Below are 23996 nucleotides of genomic sequence, written 5' to 3'. Positions count from 1 at the left end.
GTACCTGTTATCCTTGCGACCAGGAAGTGGAGGTAAAATGACTGTTCTTGTACCCTGCACGCCAAGCACTGGTACTGGGGCACGATAAGAGGGGCCAAACTACTTCTTGTTCTCCACCTTCTCACGGACCAGGTCACCAACTCGAGGTAGCCAGCCGACTACCGGAATCTGAAGCGCAGCATCAGTTGTGGAGGGCAAGTGTTCCTTTGCAAGACTGTCTCTGGTCTCTTGTAGATTCTGTAATACAGCACAGTGATCATCTACGTCAAAGGGTGCGGCTGACGCCGCCATGTCTAGACCATCAAGGTCCGGGACAAACATCTTTATGCCAAAGAGCATTTCGTATGGGCTCCGCCCACCCAGAGACCTTCTAGGGAGATTATTAAGTGCACATTGTACGTTATACAGATGGGCTAACCAGTTCCTGCCAGTGCCTAAAACCCTAGCTGTCAAGGATTGCTTTAAGTCACAGTTCATCCGTTCCACAAAACTATTGCCCTCAGGCCGGTATGGAGATGAAAATTTGACTTGGACCCCCAAAGATCTCATGGCTTCTTTGTACGCCTTAGAGGCGAACGCAGGACCTTGGTCAGAATGAAGGGTTCCACATGCAAAGATTCCCACCAAGACACACAAATCCCTGAAGATAGTTCGAGCATCAGCACTCCTTTGTGGCCATACCCAAAGAAAACGTGTGCACGAATCTACTGCAACTAAGATGTACTTATACGCAGTATCAGAGGAGAAAGGACCGCAGTGATCTAAATAAACACACCCAAGTGGTTTATTAGATATGTACAACTGCATTTGTGGTGGGCGCGCAGCAGTCGAAGGTTTAATCTGCTGGCAAATGTCACAATTAAGAACATAAGCACGAGTCTGTTTACACAATCCGCGCCACCAGTAACGTTGTTGTAAGAGAGTAACAGTCGCTGAAACGCCGGCATGGGCAGAGGCCATACCTTCGTGAGCCACTGTTATCAAGGAAAGTCTGCAGTCCGCGTTGTGAATCAATCTGTTACCAACGTCGTTAATTCTCACATAGGGAACTTTATTAGGACTTAAATGATAAGAGTACCGAGAAGGGAAACCTCTAGAGTAATTACCGCCCTTCTCTGTTGCATCAATAGCTGCCAAGATGTCATCATCAATCTTACTTTTGGATCTTGTAACTGCTGCTACTAGATATGTTGTCACTGCTGTTTTCGCTGCTTCGTCATCTAAGCTGTTTCCGACAGCGTGGACACCAACTCGCTGGTGCCCAAGAGTGTGAATCACATTCACGAAAGGCAGATTCTGTTTAAGTTCTGCCACTCGAACCCAAAGCATTTTATGCTTAATTGTGCTACCCTTGGAATTACGATATTAATTTTGAGACCAAAAGAATAAATTGTCATTAAAAGACTGAACACAGTAAAACGAGTCACTCACGATAAGAGTTGTAACCCGTGGATCAGCAAACTCCAGTGCAAGCACAAGAGCACATAGCTCTGCCAACTGGGCGGTACAATCACCCAATGACTGCGTATGCACGACATCAGACTTGAATTCACCATTCACGAAAGTACCAGCCACAGTTGCGCAGGCCGCTGAATAAGCATGCTTTGATTCCGTTGCCGGTTGCGCAGAACCGTGTGTGTATATGACACAATGGTAATCCTCAAGTGGGCGCAAAAACAGAGGAGCTGGATGAACAAATTCATACTGCAAGTACTCCTGAGTCTGCAATGAGGCATCAAAGATGTAGGTGACATCAGGTGATGTATCCAAAGTGGATGCAAAGCTTTAGAATTAGGTACACTGGCTTTCGTCACCGCCTCTAGAGCAGGATGCGGTGTGACAACCAACATGCGTTTCCCCTGCGACAGTGCTCTCTCTTTAAGAATAGCCATCTGCACTGCAGACAGAATTTTTTCGACAGTGGAAAAACGCATCTCAGCCGAAGTGTACAGGTGTGATTTGTAAGCAATGAGGACTGTATCGTCCTCATTGAACGTTAAGTACGTGAAACCCACTGTGCCAGGCACAATTCTTATTACCAGGTTAGTGTGGTTATCACGTGTCAGTAAGTATTTCGAAGCAAGAAGGTCAGCTTGCAAAGATTACAAAATAGCTGAATGTTCTGGCAGCCAGCTCGATTTGGAAAAAGTCGGTTTTAGCAAGGCATATAGCGGCTTGATACGCTGGACATAATTGGGAATATAAGTATGCCAGAAATTTAGAAAACCCAGTAAAGATTGTAGTTTTTTCAGTGTTGTCGGAGCACGCAAACATGCGCACTTCTCCAGGAAGTGAGGGGCTAATCCTCGACCTTCATTGTTGAGTTCATAGCCCAAAAACAACACTGTATACTCCGCAATGTGTGACTTTGCAAAGTTGAATTTGTAACCGAAGTCCGCAAACATAACAATGATGCGGTCAACGCGACACAGATGCGGCCATAATTCGTCGTCTGTGAGATAGATATCCTAAACATACGAGTACGCATCAGGGTCAGGGCTCTCAGAGAGCAGAGAGACTACACGTGCGGCAAAGACACCAGGGCTGGTCTTATAGCCCATGGCTAATCTCTTAAACTGTTTTTGTTTGCCGCCAGAAGTTAAGGCTGTCCATTGACTACTAATAGAGGACAGATTATGGCTGAAAAAGCCATTAGATATGTCAAGTGTGGTCTTAAACCTTTTTCTCACGAGACTATCAACGAGGGCAGAACTGTAGGTATTCTTTACAGCACAAGTCCGACAATGAGAGTTCAAATGCCGGTAATCTAAAACTAGGCGGTACTACCCATCAGGTTTAGTCACAGTGAATAGAGGATTATTCATTGAGGACACACAAGTTTCAATAACACCTTGATATTCCAATTGTTCAAGGATTTCTGCGACGTGAGATCTAGCTTTGCGGCGCATGGGATATTGGGGTTGCGGCTGGGGCACAGAACGTAAAGGAATCTCATGGCTCGGCAACAATTTATCCCACCCAACCTGAGTACGGTACAAAGCCGGAGCAAGCACCTGGGCCCACTCTTCTGCAAATTTCTGAGCGTGATCCTTTGGCACAGTGTGTGCGAAAGATGGGAGGATCACTTCCTCCCCTCTAGGAGTGGCCAAAATAAAAGCTGGGGGCCAGTCCGCCTCTGCTAATAGAATGTCATATGTAGAGGTCAGATTATCCCAAAAAATCCCCTGTATTGTACGTTGTATGTCACCCTCAATTAAAAGGACTATATCATATAGTCTGTCTGGGGGAGCCACTCTAGTATCTGCAGTTTCAACAGTAATGAAAGTGTCAGTTGCCGTCGCCTCCAGATATGGACGCAGTGCTTGCCGCACTACTGTAACCTCCGCTGCGCTGTTGAGCAGCGTTAGTGCCCATGTCAGGTTCCGAAGCTGCGTTCTCACTATCTGTGGCATACCTCGCTGTAAGTGCAGCAACCTTCTTTTTCTGAAACGGGGGACGTTGACGTGCAAACTCGTCCTGCTGGCATTTACCGTCAAGCTGACGGGGTTGCCCACGTTCTTGTTGGGCACCCCGACCCTTGCCACGTTCTCCGCCACCGGACTGCGTGGCCGATGTATCCTGTGAAGAACGAGGAGGACGTTGTTCAGTAACCTGAAATCTATCAGGTGACTTAATTCTAGTGCGATCACGCAAATCATACGTGCGTTCACTAGTGGCCTGTACCAGTGACGCAGGACGAGACCCCTGTTTCTGTTGCTGCTTCCCTTGTTTCTTAGATCTCCAATTTTGTTTAGGAAAATTTGGACGATCGTCTTTGACAGACGAACCCGCCTTAGTTTGCTGTTGCACCTCTGCAATGGTAATAATAGGCTTAATCCCCAAACTACTGCGGCCTATAGTTTTATAAGCTTCCGCAATAATCTTAAGCAACTCACGGTGTTTATCGATGTCGTCTACGAGGGCTAAACCATTTGCCACTTGAAAATGTACCGCATCTCCCTTGAGGTTACTAAGGATCCACCGCCGGCATAGTTACCCAAGAGTAAAACAACTCGTAGGGATATGACGCATCGGCACTCACCACAAAAATAACAGCCATCCCATCGTCCGGCACCCCGAACTGCATCAAATGACGCCGGAGAGGTGCGCGGCTATGAGCCGCGATAGCGACTCCAGCCATAAGGACACAGAAAAGAAAAACAATCTGTTATAACCGTAGCACAAGGGTTCAATATAGAAAAAAACCTTTTTAATTGACAAGCTTGATTGAACCTATAGAGTAACTATTCGGTAGGTCAAAACCGTCACTCCCGTTATCCGTAAACAAGAGTAAGGGCGTTGTGGACTAATATAAGCACTACTAAGGCGTCCCAAACCATAAGACCAAACGTTAGGTGCGCCATGTTGCAGAAATTCTGCTCATGCACAGAACTATGCGCAGGAAACCAGGACCTCAGTGAATTGCGGTGTACCAAAAACTCACCTCAGTACCCAGAATCCCTATCCGACTAGCATCAGTGTCTCATTCGCTCTCCGTATCATTCCGAAGCTACCAATGATTAGACAACCCAGAACATGCGACTTAGAGTACTCTCAGAAATGGTGGGAATCAGAAATACCTGTTCGTTATTATTCTCATAACAGTCCACAACAAGAGTAATCAGAGACACAGTAAAGTTTAAAACGTTTATTTTATAAACTACGTGTCCTAAGATGCAGTACTTTGGCTAACATAAGCAGACAAATGATTAAGAATAAAACCATCAGCATTGTTACAATACCATTGAAAATGAAGGGAGAAATCATGTTACAAATGATAGTGGAATAAAACCACCCTCCCTTCACTTGTAAGCTAGTATTATTAGACTAATAGAAGGTCTCTAGGTTAGAATGGGGAACCCCATACCGTAAATATCAGCTTAGGTGAATCACATCACAGAATCAGCTTTGCTCTGTGTCTGGAAAAAGTCTTCTCCAAAGTGTGTATCTCATGCATGCAAACAGCAATATTAAAGGCGCTCGAATTTCAGATATTTGCAGCTGTGTGCGTGTTATGGCTAGAGCATGGGCCGATAAACCTGAATTCAAAAGCATACATTGTTTGTTAGCCCTGACGGTGTCTGCACACAATGTTCAGACCAAGGTCGCGGTGCACGTCTAGGGATGTGAACAACAGACCGTTCTCATGTGAAGAAAAGACAAGTAAGCATTTTTCATATAATAACATCTACCAGCAGTGTTGTGTGCAAAAGCAGCAAAAGTGGCAAGATGGCATTTTAACTTCTAAGGCGCTTATTCTAACATAGCAGTGTGTGTACATGAACCTCCGTCTCCACTACAGGACCTCGGTGGAGCACCAGGAGGAGGTTTGGGTGCCAACGACCTATGACTTTGTTCAATGATGAGCATGGGGGAAACATTTTCTGCTCCGAATATGCCGCGCAGCATGTCTTTGACAAAGTTTTCTAAGTGCCCAGTATTTGTGCTCTCCGGGATCCCCCGGATTCTGACATTGTTCCGACGGGATCTCGCTTCTAAATCTTCGTTCTTGTTTTTTATTACTTCTAACAGTTTTTCCATGTCTGTGCATTTTTTAGTTGTTGCACTAGACTCGTCTTCAACCGCGGAGATTCGCAGATCTGCGGTGTTCAGTCTTTCTCCTTGCTTATCTAGTTTGGCGGCCATATTGTCGACCCTTTGGGTGAGCGTATCAATTTTGCCATTTATGGCCTGTAAACCTTGCTGGATAGCCTGTAGGGCAGCTTCCATATTGGAATCTTTGTCTTGCTCAACGTCGAGCTCGCTGTTGGAGTGTACCAGTGTCGTTCTGGGTGTTCGACGGGCATCAAAGGACAGTTTTTGTTGCTGCTTATCAGTTTTGCCCATTATTGTCCTTGTGGTGGAATATAGCAATGTAGACATTGAGGGGTATTGCCTGCGTTATTGTATTGCAAGTCACTTGATATCTCACCAGGCACAGTGATACAATTCTTGAGTAGAATGTTAGTGATCTGTGATCATTACCAGCAACAAAGGCAGTGTGCACCGTCAATCCAGCTGTATATGAAGATCTCCCAGATTTGCTGACCTTATTTCTGGAGTGTAGATGCAGTGAATAAGTAGCTTAGGGTCCGCTACGCTTTTTGCGCAGTGATTAGGCCTCCACTTCCACGCACGCACAGTGCCTCCACCAACTTCTCCGCTGACGGTGCAATCACAATGTCAATGCTTTCTTGTTTGTTATCTTTTACGTGAGGTGGTCGCCTCGATCGTATATAGCTGTGATGCACAACAGGATCATAGGGCCAACGCAACTGGAATCCAGTATGAGCAACTCTCAATTGTAAGTAACAGGCTTGCTCCCAGCAATTTTGAAGCAGTGTAGCAGGTCGCAGATCTCAATTCCACACACTAGATATTGGCACAATACTCTCCCGCAGCTGTTACAATGGGCGCGCTGTTACGACACAGATGAGGCGCTGGAAATCACTCAGGCAGCATATCTCCACAGCGTCAATAGAATTCACACGCTGGCGCGTAATCAGGAGTTTTGCCCACCGCTGCAACCGGGGATTCCACTAATTTATTAGAGTTGGTCCATGGGTCATAGGATGCCCTGTCTCTCAATAATTGCGCGTACGTCCCTTGCCTGTATTTTAATGTTTGCAATCGCCTTGTTGGCCAGACAGTTATACTCTGCCGCTACACTCTGCTGTTTTCTGTGTGCAGCTAATCACCAGTGCGTTGCGGAGTCACTCCGCGGTCTGTGCTTCTTCGGAGGCCGCACCCCAGTACTTCACCGCCCCTAGCAAACATCGTTTTAGGTTCATTGTGAGATACTGAATGTGCAATGTGCGGTGTGGAAACCAAGATTGTTACGCTGTCTCAGCAGGTTCAGAAGCAGGTGATCTCCGGTTTCAGCAGCAGAGCGCCCGTCCATTATTTACACGTGTGAGCGCCAGTGCGCGATCTGCTTTTGCTATAATTGTTTGTGACGTACCATGCGACCATTTTGATTCGGCCTACGATTCCAGGGCTCGTCTTTTTCATGCCAATTTTCTGGCTAAGTTCTCCATAAATTATTCTTCAGATCACATTTCTGGGTAGCACTGATGTTCCAACGTCTTATTCTGTGCTTTGCAGGCTTCCATATTCACCGGATGTGCTGTTTTTTGCTGGATATTTGTCCCAGCCAGCGGAGTAGCACTAACGTGCAGCTATTTTGCAACCCTCCCTCTAGCCCCCCCAAAAGAAGCGAGGTTATTCCCCATTCATACAAAGCTGCATTCCAGCTAGGTCCCGCTAGTGAGTTCAAGTCTTAGAAGTTCCATGATGTCTTTGCGAAAGTCAAAGTGCCTACGTGCTGTAGTGTCAAGTCAGAGCAAGCCCAGTATTGGTGGACTAGTATTCAGTCTTACCCCCTCTCGCTGGAGTGGAGAGTCGGAGTGCCCTGTCACACGTCTGTGGCCCAGTGGTGAGAAGACTGCACGCTCCTCTACCTATTTGGTAAGCCTCCCTGAATCTGGCGGCAGGTCTTGTGTATTGTATCCTCCTGGATTGTTGGATAGTTGAATCGTTGCACTTCCTCTGCGAGTAATGGCTTGCTTCTCCTTCAAAGCTGCACGCTGCTCCAGGGCGACAGCCCTCACACTTCACACAGGGTTTGTGATGGCGCACACAAGAAAATATCCCCTTCAGGTCACAGCATTCCACAATGGGATGGCCCTCTTCTTGATGGAATTCTCCAGGACGACATCCCTCAATCATCGCTATGGCTCCCACCTGGCATACGGAGGTCATGGGCAGCACACAGGCTTTCTGCATTCACTTAGTGCAATTTAGCCACTAAATAGACATCTCGTTATTGTCCTATTTCACATCAGAGGTCAATGTTTTCTCTTTTTTTCTTAGTGCATGAGGTTAGAGGTTGGCTGGCAGGTAGAAGACACATGATAGTCGTGCCAGATGCATTATATATGTGGCTTAGAATCTTATTACTATATTCCATGAAGGAGTGAGAAGTGATACCTTTACAAACACCTAACGATACAAAAACAATAGGAGTAAACCCCTACCGTGCTTAGCCTATTGCTCCATCCAGCCAAAGAGGATCACCCCATGGTATTAAAAGGCCTCTCACCCACTGGCATTTTAAGTAGCGTGCTTCATCAGACAGTCCTCGTCCAGATACCTAGTGTATCTGATGGGCTCAACCTTGGTAGCCAAGGGAGCTCTTTGGTTATTGGGTGGGATCCTAGATTTAAAATAGTCTAGGGTGTCCTGAGAGTTGATTTTATTTTTTGAAGGGCACCCTGACAGGGTTGAAAATAGGTGGGGATGCACTAAGGAAATTGGTATCCTCTGTAACTCTGGGTCAACATGTTTCAGCCATCACACCAATGACTCACCAAGCTAGTTGGTTTTCATCCGGACCTCTCAAGGATCCTGTTAGTATCCTATTTGTTTGCATTCAGTTGTGAAACTTCCATTTACCCTACTCATAAATGCCATACATACCGACCCATTTTGGTTGCTTTGTTAGCATTTCTTTAGTAGCCTCCTATTTAGAGCTCCATGAGGGTAAAGAGGCAGGTGGGCCTTGTAGTCAAACTTTCATCAAACGTCTCTTCCCCACTGTGAACCTATTTGGTTCCTCCTATCCCCGCAAACTGTATTCTTATTATACATGGTACAACATTGCAGCCTATTAAATCAAACACAAGAGAGATTTGCATAGGATCACAGAATTTGGTCAGGCCGGGAAGCCCGGAATGAACCCAGATTTTCTGTTTTCACATTGTTCATTTCAGCCATTAGATGGACATAGCTTTATTTCGCCTGTTGTACATCAAAGGTTAATGCTTTGTCTTTAATTCTTGGCAAATTATGTTGAAGTGTGGGTAACAGGCAGATGCCGCAACTGTGCACTTTTCACTTCAAATAAGGGCTGCCTTGCATAATCCTGCTTGCTCCTCCATGACCTAAATATTTCAGTTTTGTGCAGAAGTATCTAAATGTGTCACACCACAACAAAAAATTATTTCTGAACATTTGAAATTGTGTGCTTTATTTACCAGTTCCAATCACTAAATGTCAAAGAGCATGTTTTGCTTGAAAGGAAGACAAGTTGCATTTTTGTAACTCTGGAAAATTGAGAGCGCTAGATATGGCTGTGTTAAATTTTGCCAAGTTATTACCATACTTGGGTATGGGTGTTTTTGTTTTTTGCCCTTCTCACACCTACCTACTGTAGCGATGTTGCAAATTTAGCAATGTACTGTATTATAACACAATCACTTGGGGTATCTTTTTTGTTATGATTTTCTTAGGTTTGGGAGGCTGATGAAATTCAGAGTTATGTAAAGAAAAAGGGCCCCCTGCAAATGGCTAAAAGTTCCTCACGGCAGGGAATTACCATAATGTAAATACCTAGGGCAACTCATATGTATTCAAATAGAAAAAAACGTTCATAGACATGTAGGAACAACAAGTGTATAACCGCATAAAAAAATATTTCATTCAAACAATATAAAATAGATATCTGTATATTTCGCATCCATACTTCAAACGTATCTCCATTCATACAAAATCATTCTGGAAAAAATGTACACAGACAAGGACTGTAGCAACAGATTTAGAATAACTTGGTACTATCTTGTGATTATGTCTTTATAACGCGCAATTTGTCGCAAAAAGTGCTGGTCAGTAACACATAATATTATATAGTCAATTGGCAAACAGTGGCTTAGCAATCACAATTGTTTTTCCTCTATGCACATTTCAGCACAGCAGTGCCTTCTTCAGGAAAAGCCACAAAGGACATCTGTGTCGTACATGTAAATACAAATAGTGTGTATGTAGTCCCAACCAATAAGGAACATATTTTATGATGTCGTTAGTACTGTCCTGATGCCACAGATTCTGAGGTCAAACCGACGAGGTACAGGATGAATTATCTCTAACTCTCTAATGCGTGTCATGTGCAGAGAGCTCAGCGGCCAGACACCGTCTGGTAAGAAACATGCATGTAGTGTCGAGTCAGTTAAAACCAGTAAGTGGCGAGGACCCGTTTCATGTGACATGGTCACGTGAGAGTACGTGTCTGTACGGGAACGTGTCCATAACGGTGTCCATGTTGTAATATACAAGAAACTATGAATAGCCAATGGTAAAACAATGAAAATAACAGTCAGATAAAATGACAGATTCACATGAATAGGTGAGCCCACAGGTCAGTATTACTGAAAACAAGTAGGTCGTCTCCAGTGCGCCATGTTGGCAGTGTAGCATGTCTAGAATATGCAGAGGTCTTATTAGCGGGCAATATCCAGTGTAGAATTTGATTACTGGCGATAGTTTGTGGTGTCTCTCCCTGTTCCTACATCTCCCCAATGGGATAGTTTTTCTATGCAAACTAGTAATATTTCCTCTAGAAGGCCAATCAATATTTTCTTGAAAGTGCTAGTTTGGGACTGGAATTGCATGTGCTTTTTTCTTGTGTTACTTTTGCCACCATTTCCATTTCATACTTAAGTACTGTGCAGCTTACACTTATTTTGATGTCGAGCTGATACCTCTTTGAAATTTATGGTCCATTCTTTGTGTGAGCTTTCTGGTGGTACTGATTCTCGGGTGAGCTGTCAGGTTGCGCTGGTAAAAGTGAGGGTGGTTAGTGTGTAATTTGTAAAGATATAAATGCAGAGTTCAAAACATTCTCTTAGAGTCCTATTGCTGAATGCCATAACCTTTTTCTTTCACTACCCTAAAATTGCTTATTCTTGCAGGTTGTTTTTTCATCCCCTTTTCTGCCTTCATCATTGTTTTCTTATCTCTTTCCTTTCTCTCTTGCTTTGGGTCATGGTCTGTTGGCGAAAAATGATCCCCAATCTCCTAAAATGAGTGCAAGTGGGTAAGGCTGAGTAAGAATACTTTGCATGGGATAGTGGTCTCACCTTCAAGAGTGCAGGCAGCTAAAAAAATCACATCTACGTGGATTGTGCTGCATATGGAATGCCTGGTTGAGTAGGCTGGCGGTAGAGTTAGTTTGTTTAATCCATGGGTAGGGGAAGCTTTACGCTGACATAAGGCAACATTGTTTTATGTGTAGCTAACACAAGTGTGAATCTTCTGCCTAAATCAGGAGGTTTTCCATGTATACTCGAAATGCGCTCAAGTGTAATCATGTTAGACTTGTTAAACATATATGTTAGGGCTTAAGATCTGATGTCACTTCTTGTGATGCCACTTCCTGTGAAGTCAATTACTGGAATGCCACGTGCAATGTCACGTGATGTGAGGTCACCTGCATACTGCATAACTTGGTTAGTTCCCCCACTTCTTTTATTTTTTTTTAAGGACTTGTGCCCTGGCACCTCCCGATCTGCGGGGTGAATCAATGCGCTTTACAGTGCGGGCGGCGGATGTCAGAAAGCATCGCTATGGCAGCCCCTCTGCCTTGGGTAAAAGTAGTCTGGGGAATGAATTAATTTTGGTTGAATGGATCGGTTTTGGGAACTTTTATTATTGCTGATCTTTTTTTGTAGGACTGTTGATACCTCCCGGTAGTATGGAGCTCAAAGCTGTAAAAGAAAGATGCATTTTCTATCTATCCATCTTGGTACAACTATATTAGTTAATTGATTTTTCCATCTTTTTTTTTTTTTCCAAACGTTGTTAATATTTATTAAGTGTGTTAAATTTATTCTCATTCCAATTTTTTGAAATTGACGTCACTTATTTTTATTCTCATTTTTTTTGTAATAGAACATCTAAAGACGGCTCTGGAAAATCACGTGGCTGGTTTGCGAAAGGTCCGTCTAATTCGTGCCAATAAGCGGGAAGGATTGGTGCGAGCCAGACTGCTAGGTGCAACAAAGGCAACAGGAGATGTTCTGACATTTCTCGATTGTCATTGTGAATGCCATGAAGGGTGGTTGGAGCCATTGCTGGAGAGGTATTTTTTTTTTTTTAACTCTTTCTCTCTTGTTCTCTCTCTTCCTAGTTTCCTCAATGTAGTGTCGTAAAGTGTTGCCATAGTGCACTAATCAGACAAGATAAGTTAACTGGCCACGATGCTCAAGGTTACAAATGTTGATCACCTCAGTTCATCAAGCATGGTTGCCAGCAGTAAAAAAACAAACAAGCATTGGCAAAGCCAGTAGGTCTGGTGTTGGCTGCCAGCCTTCTGGCAATTCTTGTTTAGTTTTGTCATGGTTTTTGTAAAATGTTATTGTTAATAAGCTGCCGGCTCCCTCATCAATCTAAAAAATATCAATTAAGGCAAAAATGTTTTTGAAATAGAAAAAGCATACATTACCATTTTTAATCCCTGTCATTAAAGGGAACTACTTTGTGTGTGGATGTGCTCCTTTTGAAAGGACAGCATGCCATTTGTCATAGTTAAGTTAGAAAATGGCAGAAATAGGCAGATACATTACTCCTTAATCATGCTGGAGTGGGTGGAATAAAAATGTGAATAAAGCAAAAGACTAAAGAGTGAAGTTTGGCTGAAACCCCTTATTGGTTATATGTCTTTGCTAACACAGACCTAAAAAAAAGCCAGTTGATCTTGTGTTGGCTGCTGGCCTCTTGCCTTTGAGAACGAATGCAAGAAAGAGAGATATCAAAGTGAAACCAAAAAGAAAGAAAGAAAGACCTGGTTGCAAAGCTAGAACATACTGATAAGCTTATATTCAGGTTTTATGCTATTGACTCTTTCCACATTGTGTATTGCTGTTACACATCGAGCCTCTTGTCTTGCCAAATGGGCCTCGTGGGAACAATAAAGTTAATTGAGAAGGCATGTTGTTTTTAGATGCTCCCTGCTCGAGGACTAGGAGGCGGAGTTTGTAGACGCTCCCTGCTTTAAATAATGGGCGTCGACCTGAAGCCAGTGCTTGGCTTTCCGTTTTTCCGAATCCTGTCTCCTTGCTGGTCAAGTGCTTCCCTGTTCCTGATTCCCTGTGCTCCTGTTTGTTTGGTCGCTTTGGTTCCTTGGTAGGAGAAGTCAGGGTGTGTTCGCGTGGCTAGCGAGAGGATTGCTCCGCTGGCAACGCGTTCCTAGTGTTCCGTGTATCGAGCGGTAAGCTTGCTTTCTCGTTGTTGCCTGGATTGGTTCCCTACTGTATTCCTCCTCCCCTATGGTGGTAACCCTCCCCTTCTCTTCCCGTAGTACTCGTGTTACGAAGGACAAGGTTGTTTGTTTCTGGTTTATTACTCCCCCGACTCCCGGATAATAGTGGAGTATGTTTTAGCGCTCTGCTGAGTTTATTTGTGCCCGAAAAGCTGGAAGTGTATGGTTCAGCGTAAGGGCTGATGCAACGAGCGCTAGGCGCACTACAATTGTTTTGTCTTTGTGAAATAGTTGCGTGTTTACAAAGTGAAGAAACGTGCTGTACGTAGTGTGAAACACTTGTTTCTTCTTTACCTTTTGACAGTTCTTTAAGCCATTGAAAAGCGCAGTGAGCGCCTTCACATCAGAGTCTGCATAGTAAGACCTTATTGTGAGAAATCCTTTGTTGAGAGTGCCTTTATTCTCTGTACCTTGTGTGCCTCGTTTGAGGGCGTTATTGTTTAGGGGACAAGTGTTTCTAGTGTTCTTCTTGACTCTTGAGAGCAGTCTATTCCCCAGTTTATCTTGCCAGTACTTTTCTAGTCCTCGAAGAGGCTTAAGTGTCCTTCATTCAGTCAACCCCTTTTGGATGAATGCCTGTCCCTACAGCTGCTGAGTCATTCCTTCTACAGTTCTATGAGATGTCCAGCTGGTAAGACAAGAACTAAGTACAAGCTGGCCCCGTTGAGGGCTTCACTTTTACTCTGCTGCAAGATTGGTATCAGGAGCTAAAAGAAATAGCCACATTTCCCCGACCCTGAAAACGCTGAACTGGCTGCCATATGAGGCAAGAATTCATCTAAAAGTTGCCTGCATGACCCATAAAGCACTACACAACAACACACCCAGCTACCTAGCTCAAAAACTAGAACGATCCGGAGGATGCAGACAATTACGAAGCGCGAGTTCTCTACTTCTGAAACCACAAACCTTTCATAAAAAGAGAATTGGTTGCAGAGCCTTCTCAGGGATCGCCCCTACGGTATGGAATTCCCTACCTCCATTGGTTCGGGGAATCTCTTCCCTTACAGCCTTCAAAAAAGAGGTAAAAATCCTCCTAATGAACAAACTTACGTCCTAAGTCCTGACCCTATACTGGCTTCGAGCCACCGATACGATCCGCATATTACTGGATACCCTGTGTGGATGGAAAGCGAACACTATTGGTCTGTTTATATCCCAATGCAGGCCTAAGGCCAAATAACCTTATTGTCTGCAATATGACGTTGCCCTCTGGGATCATGTTCTCGTCCACTGGTCTACTATGTCATCTTATACCTATGTTATCTTATACCTTTTGCCTCTACTGTAAGTAATGACGAATATCTAATGCGTGTATATTACTTTATCTTTTATGTCTCTTTAACTATATACATACTGTAAAGCGCTCTGATACCCTTGTGGGTAACGTTCGCGCTATATAAAACCTTATAAATAAATAAATAAATACACTCTTGTACATCAGTACGAGAATAGTGAACGGAGTAGGAAAGAAAGGTCAGTTTTTAATGATACCTTGTTATCTCTCTTATAGGTCCCTCCTCCTTTCTCACCCTTGGATGGCAACCAGCTGGGGGATCTGAAACCTTTGTTCCCCGTTTTGGGTCCCCACATCTCTCTTTATCTTTCTGCAGTTAGGGTGTGGCTAAATCATTCTGCTGTGAAGAGGTCTAGAGAGTGTGGGAACATTATCGTCGTTCCTGTGGATCAGAAAGCTAACATCCTTCTGAGGTGTGTTCGGCAACAGAAAGCCAAGCCCACGAATTAGATCCACCCGAGCGACGATGAATCCAGACGGAGCGGAGGCCTTAATGGATAGCTCCCTCTCTAGGCCCACAGTTGAAGAGTTGGCAGCAGCTCTCTCAGACTTACAAAGAGAAGTAGGGAGACTTGGGGCAGAAAACCATCACCTGCATACAGAATTAGAAAAGCGGCAGCTCGGAGAAAGTTTGGCAGAAAATGTCTCTGTAAAAAGTAAACGTACTTATATTCAACCTGCCCGTTTCATGGTTCCTTCTCAGTCCGGAAACCCTGTTACCATTAACCCCTCTTCCCCTCAGCCAGTACAGGTCTCAGTACATACTCCCACTCCTGTTCCTTTGGCGGTGCCTGAACGATTTTACGGAGATGGCGCTAAATTTAGTGTGTTTCTCAACCAATGTCAATTACATTTCTTGTGCAAGGCGAATGCTTTCCCTGATGACGCTGCGAAAGTGGCATTTATCATTTCATATCTAGGGGGTAATGCGGCTAATTGGGCTGTACCATTAGTGGAGAGCAATGATCCACTCTTATACAACTTTGTTCTTTTTAAAGAGAAATTGAAGAGTTTGTTTGCACGTCACACTTATATACAAGCCAGTGACAGTGAACTGTTGAGTTTAAAACAAGGAAATAAAGATATTCTTCATTATGTGACAGAGTTCAATAGATTGCTAGTTGAGACTCAATGGCCTGAGGAGAAAAGAACTTCATTGTTTTATAGAGGGTTGAATGATGAGTTGAAAGATTTGTTATCTCAGATAGTGGACCCTCCCGAGGATTGTCATGCTTTTATAGACTTAGCAGTAAAACTTAGTCATAGGTTAACGGAAAGAAAAGGAGAAAAGGCTAAGGGCAACACCCCTCGGCTCATGATAGTCAAAAGCGAAAAGAGAGATAACAAGGAACAGAGAGACACTAGTGAGCCCATGCAGATTGGGGGAGTAAGGAATCCTTTAACGGGGGAAGAAAAAGACAGACGCAGAAAACAGAATCTTTGTCTGTATTGCGGCAAGGGTGGACATTATGCTAGAAATTGTCCTGCCAAATTAGGGGTCATTCCTAAGACAGTGGCTTCCAGTCATGAGACCTACTTTGTAGCGGGAAACGAAAGAACTTGAAGAAAGAAGAGACCATTTCTTCAAGTGAGTTGGGTAACAAGGTCTCCTTAGAGGTGGCTAGTATGTCCACGCCAGTGGCGCGGCATTTCACCATCGCGGTAGTGTTCATTTTATCTCTTCAATGTCGCAAGAATATATCCATTTTGTTGGATTCCGGGGCGGCCGGTAATTTTTTTGATATTCAATTGGCACGATCCCTAAACATTCCTTTTTTGCCAAAGTCTAAGCCAGAACCCATTAGAGCCGTGGATGGTACCGAGTTATCTTCTGGTTTAATAACTTATCATACCCCAGCCTTGACAATAGTATGCAGCAATGGACATTCGGAGGAAATCGTATTTGATCTTATTGACACCCCTAATTTTGGGGCTATTCTTGGAATACCGTGGTTACAGGTACATAACCCACTGATTGATTGGATTGGGCGTACTGTCACGTTAAAATCTGCTCATTGTCTCTTGCATTGCTATAAGGAGGCTCCTGAATGGGATTCCCCGGTTTGTTGTGCCATGGAGAAATCCGAGAGGCTCCTACCTCCAATGTATGCTGAGTTTAAGGAGGTATTTGATGAAGAAAAAGCTTCCGTCTTACCCCCTCACAGGAGCTATGATTGTAGAATAGACTTAATTCCGGGGGCAGAATTGCCAGTGAGTCGTGTATATGCCTTGACAGAGCCGGAAACGACTTATTTGCAACAATACCTCAAGGACATGTTAGACAAAGGGTGTATTCGACATTCTACGTCCCCTGTGTCTTCTCCCCTCTTCTTCATTCCTAAACGTGAAGGGGGTTTAAGAGCCTGCCTAGATTATCGTGCTTTAAATAAGGCGACTATTAAGAACAAATATCCTTTGCCTTTAATACCAGTTTTATTGGATCAAGTGCGGGGTTCCTCTATCTTCACCAAGTTAGATTTAAGAGGAGCATACCATCTAATAAGAGTCAAGGAAGGTGATGAGTGGAAAACCGCCTTTCGCACAAAATTTGGTCTTTTCGAATACTGCGTAATGCCCTTTGTGCTTTGTAACGCCCCTGCGGCGTTTCAATATTTTATCAATGATATATTAAGAGACTATCTGGATATTTTTGTGATAGTCTACATTGATGACATATTGATATTTTCCAAAACCGAAGCAGAACACATAGATCATGTCAAGAAGATCCTTACCAGATTAAAAGAACATCATTTGTTTGCTAAACTGGATAAAAGTTTCTTTCATACCCCGAGGGTGGAATTTTTAGGATTTGTCATTTCACCTGAAGGTATACTCATGGATCCTAAGAAAATAGAAGCCTTAGTCAAATGGCCTAGTCCGAAATCGGTGAAAGAGGTGCAATCCTTTTTAGGTTTCGCTAATTTTTACCGACGCTTTATACATCGCTTTTCTGACTTGATCACTCCTATAACAAGGCTTTTACGGAAAGGGAAGACATTTGGTTGGACAGAAGAAGCAGAAAAAGCCTTTTCTCAGTTGAAGGACAAATTCACCACGGCTCCTGTGGTGCGTCACGCTGACAACACTCAACCTTATTTTGTGGAAGCGGATGCTTCTCAATATGCGGTAGGAGGGGTGTTGTCACAACGCAATCCGATTACAGGGTGTTTGCATCCTATTGCTTATTTCTCTAAGACTCTATTGCCAGCAGAACAGAATTATACCATTGGGGAAAGAGAGTTGTTGGCAATCAAACTTGCTTTTCAAGAATGGAGACACTATTTATTGGGGTCTCCTCATACTATTACCATCTATACTGATCATCGTAACTTACAATTTTTTAAGTCAGCTAAGGCCTTAACACCTAGGCAGATGCGATGGTTACTGTTTTTTAGTGAGTTTGATTACATTATTACCTATCGTCCTGGAAACCAGCAGGTAAAAGCGGATACTCTATCCAGATTGGGAGCAGAGCAGAAAGCTCTCACCTCAGAGCCGCCACCCCTCATTCCGGGCCATAAAATCATAGGCAGTAATACCAGGGGAACAACACCAGAAACATTTCTCTCCCTATTAATGAAAGCTTATGGTGACATATCTCCTCTTGAATGGGTGACAACTGCTCTATGTACCATTAAAGACGGGTTGTATTTATATGATGGTAAAATCTATGTTCCTTTGGTTCCACTACAACAACAGATCGTGAAATGGTGTCATGATACCTCCTTAACCGCACATCCGGGGGGTGAAAATACAGTACAGTTGTGCAAACGATGGTTTTGGTGGAAAGGACTAACTAAAGATGTTCTTTCATATGTTTCTAGTTGTAGCGTATGTGCTAGATAAAAGTCACAACATACTTCTCCTGCAGGATTATTACGGCCTATCTCCATTCCTTCTGTTCCTTGGCACACTGTGAGCATGGACTTTGTCACAGATCTCCCCCTGGAGCAGGGATATAATACCATCCTAGTGGTAGTTGATTTATTTACCAAGATGTCACATTTCATTCCTTTAAAAAAGTTGCCTAATGCTAAGGAATTAGCTCAGGTGTTCATCGAGCAAGTGATTAGATTACACGGAATACCATCAGTGATTATAACAGACAGAGGTACCCAGTTTGTTTACAGATTCTGGCAGGGTCTATGTGCCGCATTGGGAATAGACCATAGGTTGTCCACAGCTTATCATCCACAGACGGATGGGCAAACTGAGCGTACCAATCAAACCATGGAGCAATTTCTGAGATGTTTGCTATCCACTGTTACTTCCAATTGGGTACGGGCATTACCTCTGGCCGAATTTGCATATAATAATGGTATTCATTCTGCTACAGGAGTGTCTCCTTTCTTCTTGGCTTATGCTCAGCATCCCCGATTCCTTCCTCTCCCCGTACCAGGTAATTTAGATCAGGTACCTGCCGTCCAGCAACATCATAAACAACTGGTGCAGATGTGGGAGGAAGCTTCCAAAGAGTTACAAAAGACACAAGACAGTATGAAAAAACAAGCAGATAAACACCGAAGTCCTGCCCCTGAGTATAAAATTGGGGAGAAGGTATGGTTGTCTACCAAGAATTTACGAATGGAAGGTCCACGTAAATTACATCCTCGATTCATAGGACCATACAAGATCCTCAAGATAGTCTCCCCTGTGTCCATGAAGCTGGAATTACCGGCAGAAATGCAAATACACCCTGTTTTCCATGTGTCTTTATTGAAAACCTATCAGTCCTCACCAGAATCTGAAGTACCCCCTCCTCCTGTTTTAGTAGGGGAAGATCTAGAATATGTTGTGAAAAGAATCCTTGATTCTCGTAGACACAGGGGTAAACTACAATATTTAATAGATTGGTTAGGGTTTCCTCCTGAAGATAGATCTTGGGAACCCGCTGAAAACGTACATGCTCCTGTTTTGGTACGCAAATTTCATGCTCTCAATCTCAGAAAACCCCGCCCGGTAAATAGACCTTTGGGAGGGAGAACTGTTACACATCGAGCCTCTTGTCTTGCCAAATGGGCCTCGTGGGAACAATAAAGTTAATTGAGAAGGCATGTTGTTTTTAGACGCTCCCTGCTCGAGGACTAGGAGGCGGAGTTTGCAGACGCTCCCTGCTTTAAATAATGGGCGTCGACCTGAAGCCAGTGCTTGGCTTTCAGTTTTTCCGAATCCTGTCTCCTTGCTGGTCAAGTGCTTCCCTGTTCCTGATTCCCTGTGCTCCTGTTTGTTTGGTCGCTTTGGTTCCTTGGTAGGAGAAGTCAGGGTGTGTTCGCGTGGCTAGCGAGAGGATTGCTCCGCTGGCAACGCGTTCCTGGTGTTCCGTGTATCGAGCGGTAAGCTTGCTTTCTCGTTGTTGCCTGGATTGGTTCCCTACTGTATTCCTCCTCCCCTATGGTGGTAACCCTCCCCTTCTCTTCCCGTAGTACTCTTGTTACGAAGGACAAGGTTGTTTGTTTCTTGTTTATTACTCCCCCGACTCCCGGATAATAGTGGAGTATGTTTTAGCGCTCTGCTGAGTTTATTTGTGCCCGAAAAGCTGGAAGTGTATGGTTCAGCCTAAGGGCTGATGCAACGAGCGCTAGGCGCACTACAATTGTTTTGTCTTTGTGAAATAGTTGCGTGTTTACAAAGTGAAGAAACGCGCTGTACGTAGTGTGAAACACTTGTTTCTTCTTTACCTTTTGACAGTTCTTTAAGCCATTGAAAAGCGCAGTGAGCGCCTTCACATCAGAGCAGAGACGTTTTAATGCAGGGGCAAAGTGGGCTCTGGCCCAGGGCCCCAGCCTTTCAGGGGGCCCCCTGACAGAGTCAACTCCATTCTCCAGAGTTTTGCCCTAATGACCTTGATTATTTCTTAAACGGATTGTTTTAAATACTGTTTTCCTTTAATTTATGTTTTATGTGCCTGATGTGTGAGAGTCTAGTACAGCCATTTTGCTGCGAATGTTGTGTTTATGTTTCATGCAGTATACGGAAAAAAGTTTCTTTTAGATCAAAACAAGGCCTAACATATAAGAAATGGGAGGGCGTCACAGAGATTATTTTCAGTAATATTGGTGAGCTGCTGCTGTGTTACAATATTGAAAACACCCATACCTATCCCTGAATATTAGATGTAAACACATTTAGGGCCTTATTTATGAGAAGTGATGCATCGCTGTGTGAAAACAGGGATGCGTCACTTCTTAGTGCACCCTCCTTGCGACATGACGGATGCGTCATATTTACTTATGTCGCATCATGTCGCATGGAGTTAAAGATACGTCAGTATTTCTGGCGTATCTGTAGGTGCAAAATTGATGCATTGCTGGGGTGTGTCTGAAAATAGACACAAGTCCAGCAATGTGTCCTTTCACATGGGGGAAGCCCCATGTGAAAGGGCCTGCATCAGTCTTACACCTGGTGTGAGGCAGGTGTAAGATATTGACGCAATGGCCTCCTAGAAGTGGCGCACTGAGTTTTCATAGATTTCAATGTGCCACTACTACGAGGCTTTTTGCGGGGGAACACCCACCCTGCATACATTATACCTGGCGCAGGTATAATGTGGTGCAGGGGTTTACAAAGTGACGCATCTGCCTAGATGCGTCACTTTGCCAATAGGGCGCAACATGGCACATTTTTGTCGCTGCCGGTGAGTCACAAAAAGTGACACACCGGCTTCATAAAAGTGAAACAAGGCCTCATAAATAAGGCCCTTAGAACTTGGACGAGTGTTCCTTTGCACTGTCAGGGACCTAATGAAATGAAATTAAATAATGTATTTAATAAAGTGCGCAGCCACTCAGACTAGAATGTCCTGGCACATGACAGCGGGAGGAAAACGTGCGTAGAAGACCCATCAGTTATTAAAAAGCCAGGTTTTTAAGTTCTTCCTGAAAGAGAGTAGGTATGTGGTTAGTCTCAGAGACTCAGGGAGTCTATTCCACAATTTTGCGCCTAGAAAGCAGAGGGATCTGCCTCCAGTGCGGGCACGGCATATTTTAGGCACGATGGCCAGGTAGGCATTGGAAGAACTTAGGGGTCTAGATGTTGTGCAGTGATTAACGCGCTTATTTAGGTAGCCGGCTCCTAAGCCGTGGAAAGCTTAAAAGAAGATGGTCATCGCTTTGAAGTTGATCCGTTCTTTTATGCGGAGCCAGTGTAGAGACTTAAGAATAGGGTTCATACTAGGTCTGGGTTTAGGTCTCAGGATGGCTCTGGCCGCGTTTTGTACTACTTGTAGGCGCTGGAAAAGGGCTTTGGGAAGACCGAGGTACAAGCTGTTGATATAGTCAAGCTTTGATGTCACCAGAGCCTGCACCACGATCTTTCTACTCTCATGCGGTAACAGTGGCAGGAATTTTTATTAGCATCCGGAGTATGCCAAAGCAAGCGCCAGTTAGATTTTGGATTGAAAAACGCATGGAGAGTGTCTTGTCTATGACAATTCCTACGTTTTTGACTTTCTCCTTTTCCGTGGGCGGGGGCAGCAGATCTTTTGGCCACCAAGAGCTCCAGTCAGGCGTTTCTGGATTACCAAAGAAAATAACTTCAGTTTTGTCAGGATTGCACCTCAGCTGATTGATCTTAAGCCAGTTAAAAACCTTTGTGAGGCAAGACCTGATCATTGCACCATCAAAGTCAGTTCCTTTTTCACATGTAAAAATCAGCTGAGTGTCATCAGCATAGGAACCAATTTTGGCGCTCTCTTCCTCTACCAGAAATGCAAGGGGGGTAGATATATATTAAAAAGGGTAGTACTGACAATGGAGCCCTGAGGGACACCTACATTCATGGCCGGAACTGGGGATGAGAAAGGTGGGGGCCAGATGTCCTGAGATCTATTTGCCTAGAAGGATGACATCCATGTTAAGGCGCCCTCCCAGGTCGATGTCAGCAAGTCTCTCCAGGAGCCTCTCATGTGGGACCGTATCGAAGGCCGCCGACAGATCGAGCACTATCAGAACAGCCTTGCCTCCCTGGTCCAGCTTACCCTTGAGAAATTCAGTCACATCCAGGAGAGCGGACTCCGTACTGTAGTTAGCCCTAAAACCGGATTGGGACTCATGAAGGAGCTTCCCATCATCAATGTGTTTTTGGAGGACCTTGTTTACATGCTTTTCTAATACTTTGGAGAGGGCACGAAGAAGGGAGATTGGCCTGTAGTTGGCAGGGTCCGTCAGTTTGGCGTTAGCCTTTTTCATCAGTGGAAGAATCTTAGCATTCTTCCATAATCTCGGCATGTTGCCTGAGGGGAGGGAAGCATTAAAGAGCTGGTTTACCGTGGGGTTTATGGTGGGAGCTAATAGGTTCAGGATATTCGCTGGACATGGGTCGGTAGGAGAGCCAGACTTAATGCTTTGGAGAAGGGTCAGTGACTCTTCAAGCTAAAACTCAGGGAAACTAGTAAAGATGGAGGATCCAAGAGGTGAAAGTTGCTATTGGAACTAAGGTAGAAGGTCAGTTCTTCCTCTGAGATGTTACTGAAGGCTTGTTAGATCACAGAGATCTTTTTGTGGAAGAATTGAGCTATTTGCTTAAACCATTCTTCCGTACATGGCCCTTCCTTTGTGCCTGCTTTCGGGACAGTAAAGGATTTAACTATGCTAAAGATTTCCTTACTCTTATTTTGGGCATTTTCTATTTTGGTTTGAAAGAAGTTTTTCTTGGCTGCCTTCACAAGAATGTAATGAGCTTTTAAGGTGTCTTTATACACCTTCCTGTCCTCAGGTAGATTGGATTTACGCCATTTCCGTTCCATTTTTCTACAATTTCTTTTGCTAGATCTGAGGGAACTGTTAAACTACGGAGCTGGTGAGGCCGACCTCTTTGAGGAGCGGGAAACAACTGGTACCACTGTACCAATGTTGGTACGGAGCTATGAATCTATTGAGAGGGTGTCCGAGTCGGGGCAGCCAGACCGCTCCAGTGAGGAACAACCGAGGGCATCTGCTAACATCGGGATGGATATTTTATGGAACGTCCTGTAATTAGGGACCCTCTGCCCTGTGTTAGCCCGAGGGGCTGTGGCAGAGTTGGGAATGACACATTTTAATAGGAGGTGGTCAGACCAGGTAATGGGAAGAGGAAGGCTTGCTTATATGTCAACGTTGTGAAAGATTTGGTCTAGGGTATGGCCCTTCTCATGGGTGGCCGAAGAAATAGATGAAAACATGTTGCAGGCCTGCAGCGTCCCCAACAAGTAAATTGTTTGAGGGTCTTTTCCATTGTCCATAAACATATTGAATTCTCCCAGAATAAGGCAGTTGTTGTATTTTAAGGCCAGGGAGGTGGTGGCTGTATTAAGCATAGTAATAACACTTCCAATTGCACCGAGAGGTCTGTAAATCAGAAAAACAGCTATGCTATGATGGGGGAATAAGGTACAGCAGAAGCCTAAGGACTCTGCACCCTCGATGTTTTCCATTGGTATGGGAGAGCAGTCTAGTTTTTAATTGTAAATTATGGTGACACCGCCCCCCTTCCCACTTTGTTGGTCTCTTCTAAAGATTTTATAACCCGTAGGGATGGCCAAGGTGATAGTAGGGTTGGAGGCTACAGACAGCCAGGTCTCAGTGAGAAATAAAAGATCAGGCTGTTCGTCTAAAAGTAGGTCATAAATGT

General features: G+C 44.2%; 1 protein-coding gene across 2 annotated transcripts in view; it reads left to right on the top strand.

The window, feature by feature from the left end:
* Positions 1-23996, top strand: part of GALNT12 (polypeptide N-acetylgalactosaminyltransferase 12) — a 668716-nt gene that overhangs the window by 212396 nt on the left and 432324 nt on the right. For both annotated transcript variants that reach the window (XM_085606792.1, XM_085606791.1), the window contains exon 3: positions 11725-11914. In XM_085606792.1, coding sequence (XP_085462918.1) covers positions 11725-11914 — 190 coding nt within the window. The remainder of the gene's footprint in view (positions 1-11724; positions 11915-23996) is intronic.

This window comes from Triturus cristatus, chromosome 5_2 (assembly GCF_964204655.1).
Source record: "Triturus cristatus chromosome 5_2, aTriCri1.1, whole genome shotgun sequence".
NCBI lineage: Eukaryota > Metazoa > Chordata > Amphibia > Caudata > Salamandridae > Triturus > Triturus cristatus.
The sequence above is the reverse complement of the archived record's forward strand: the minus strand, read 5'-3'. Positions and strand labels throughout refer to the sequence as shown.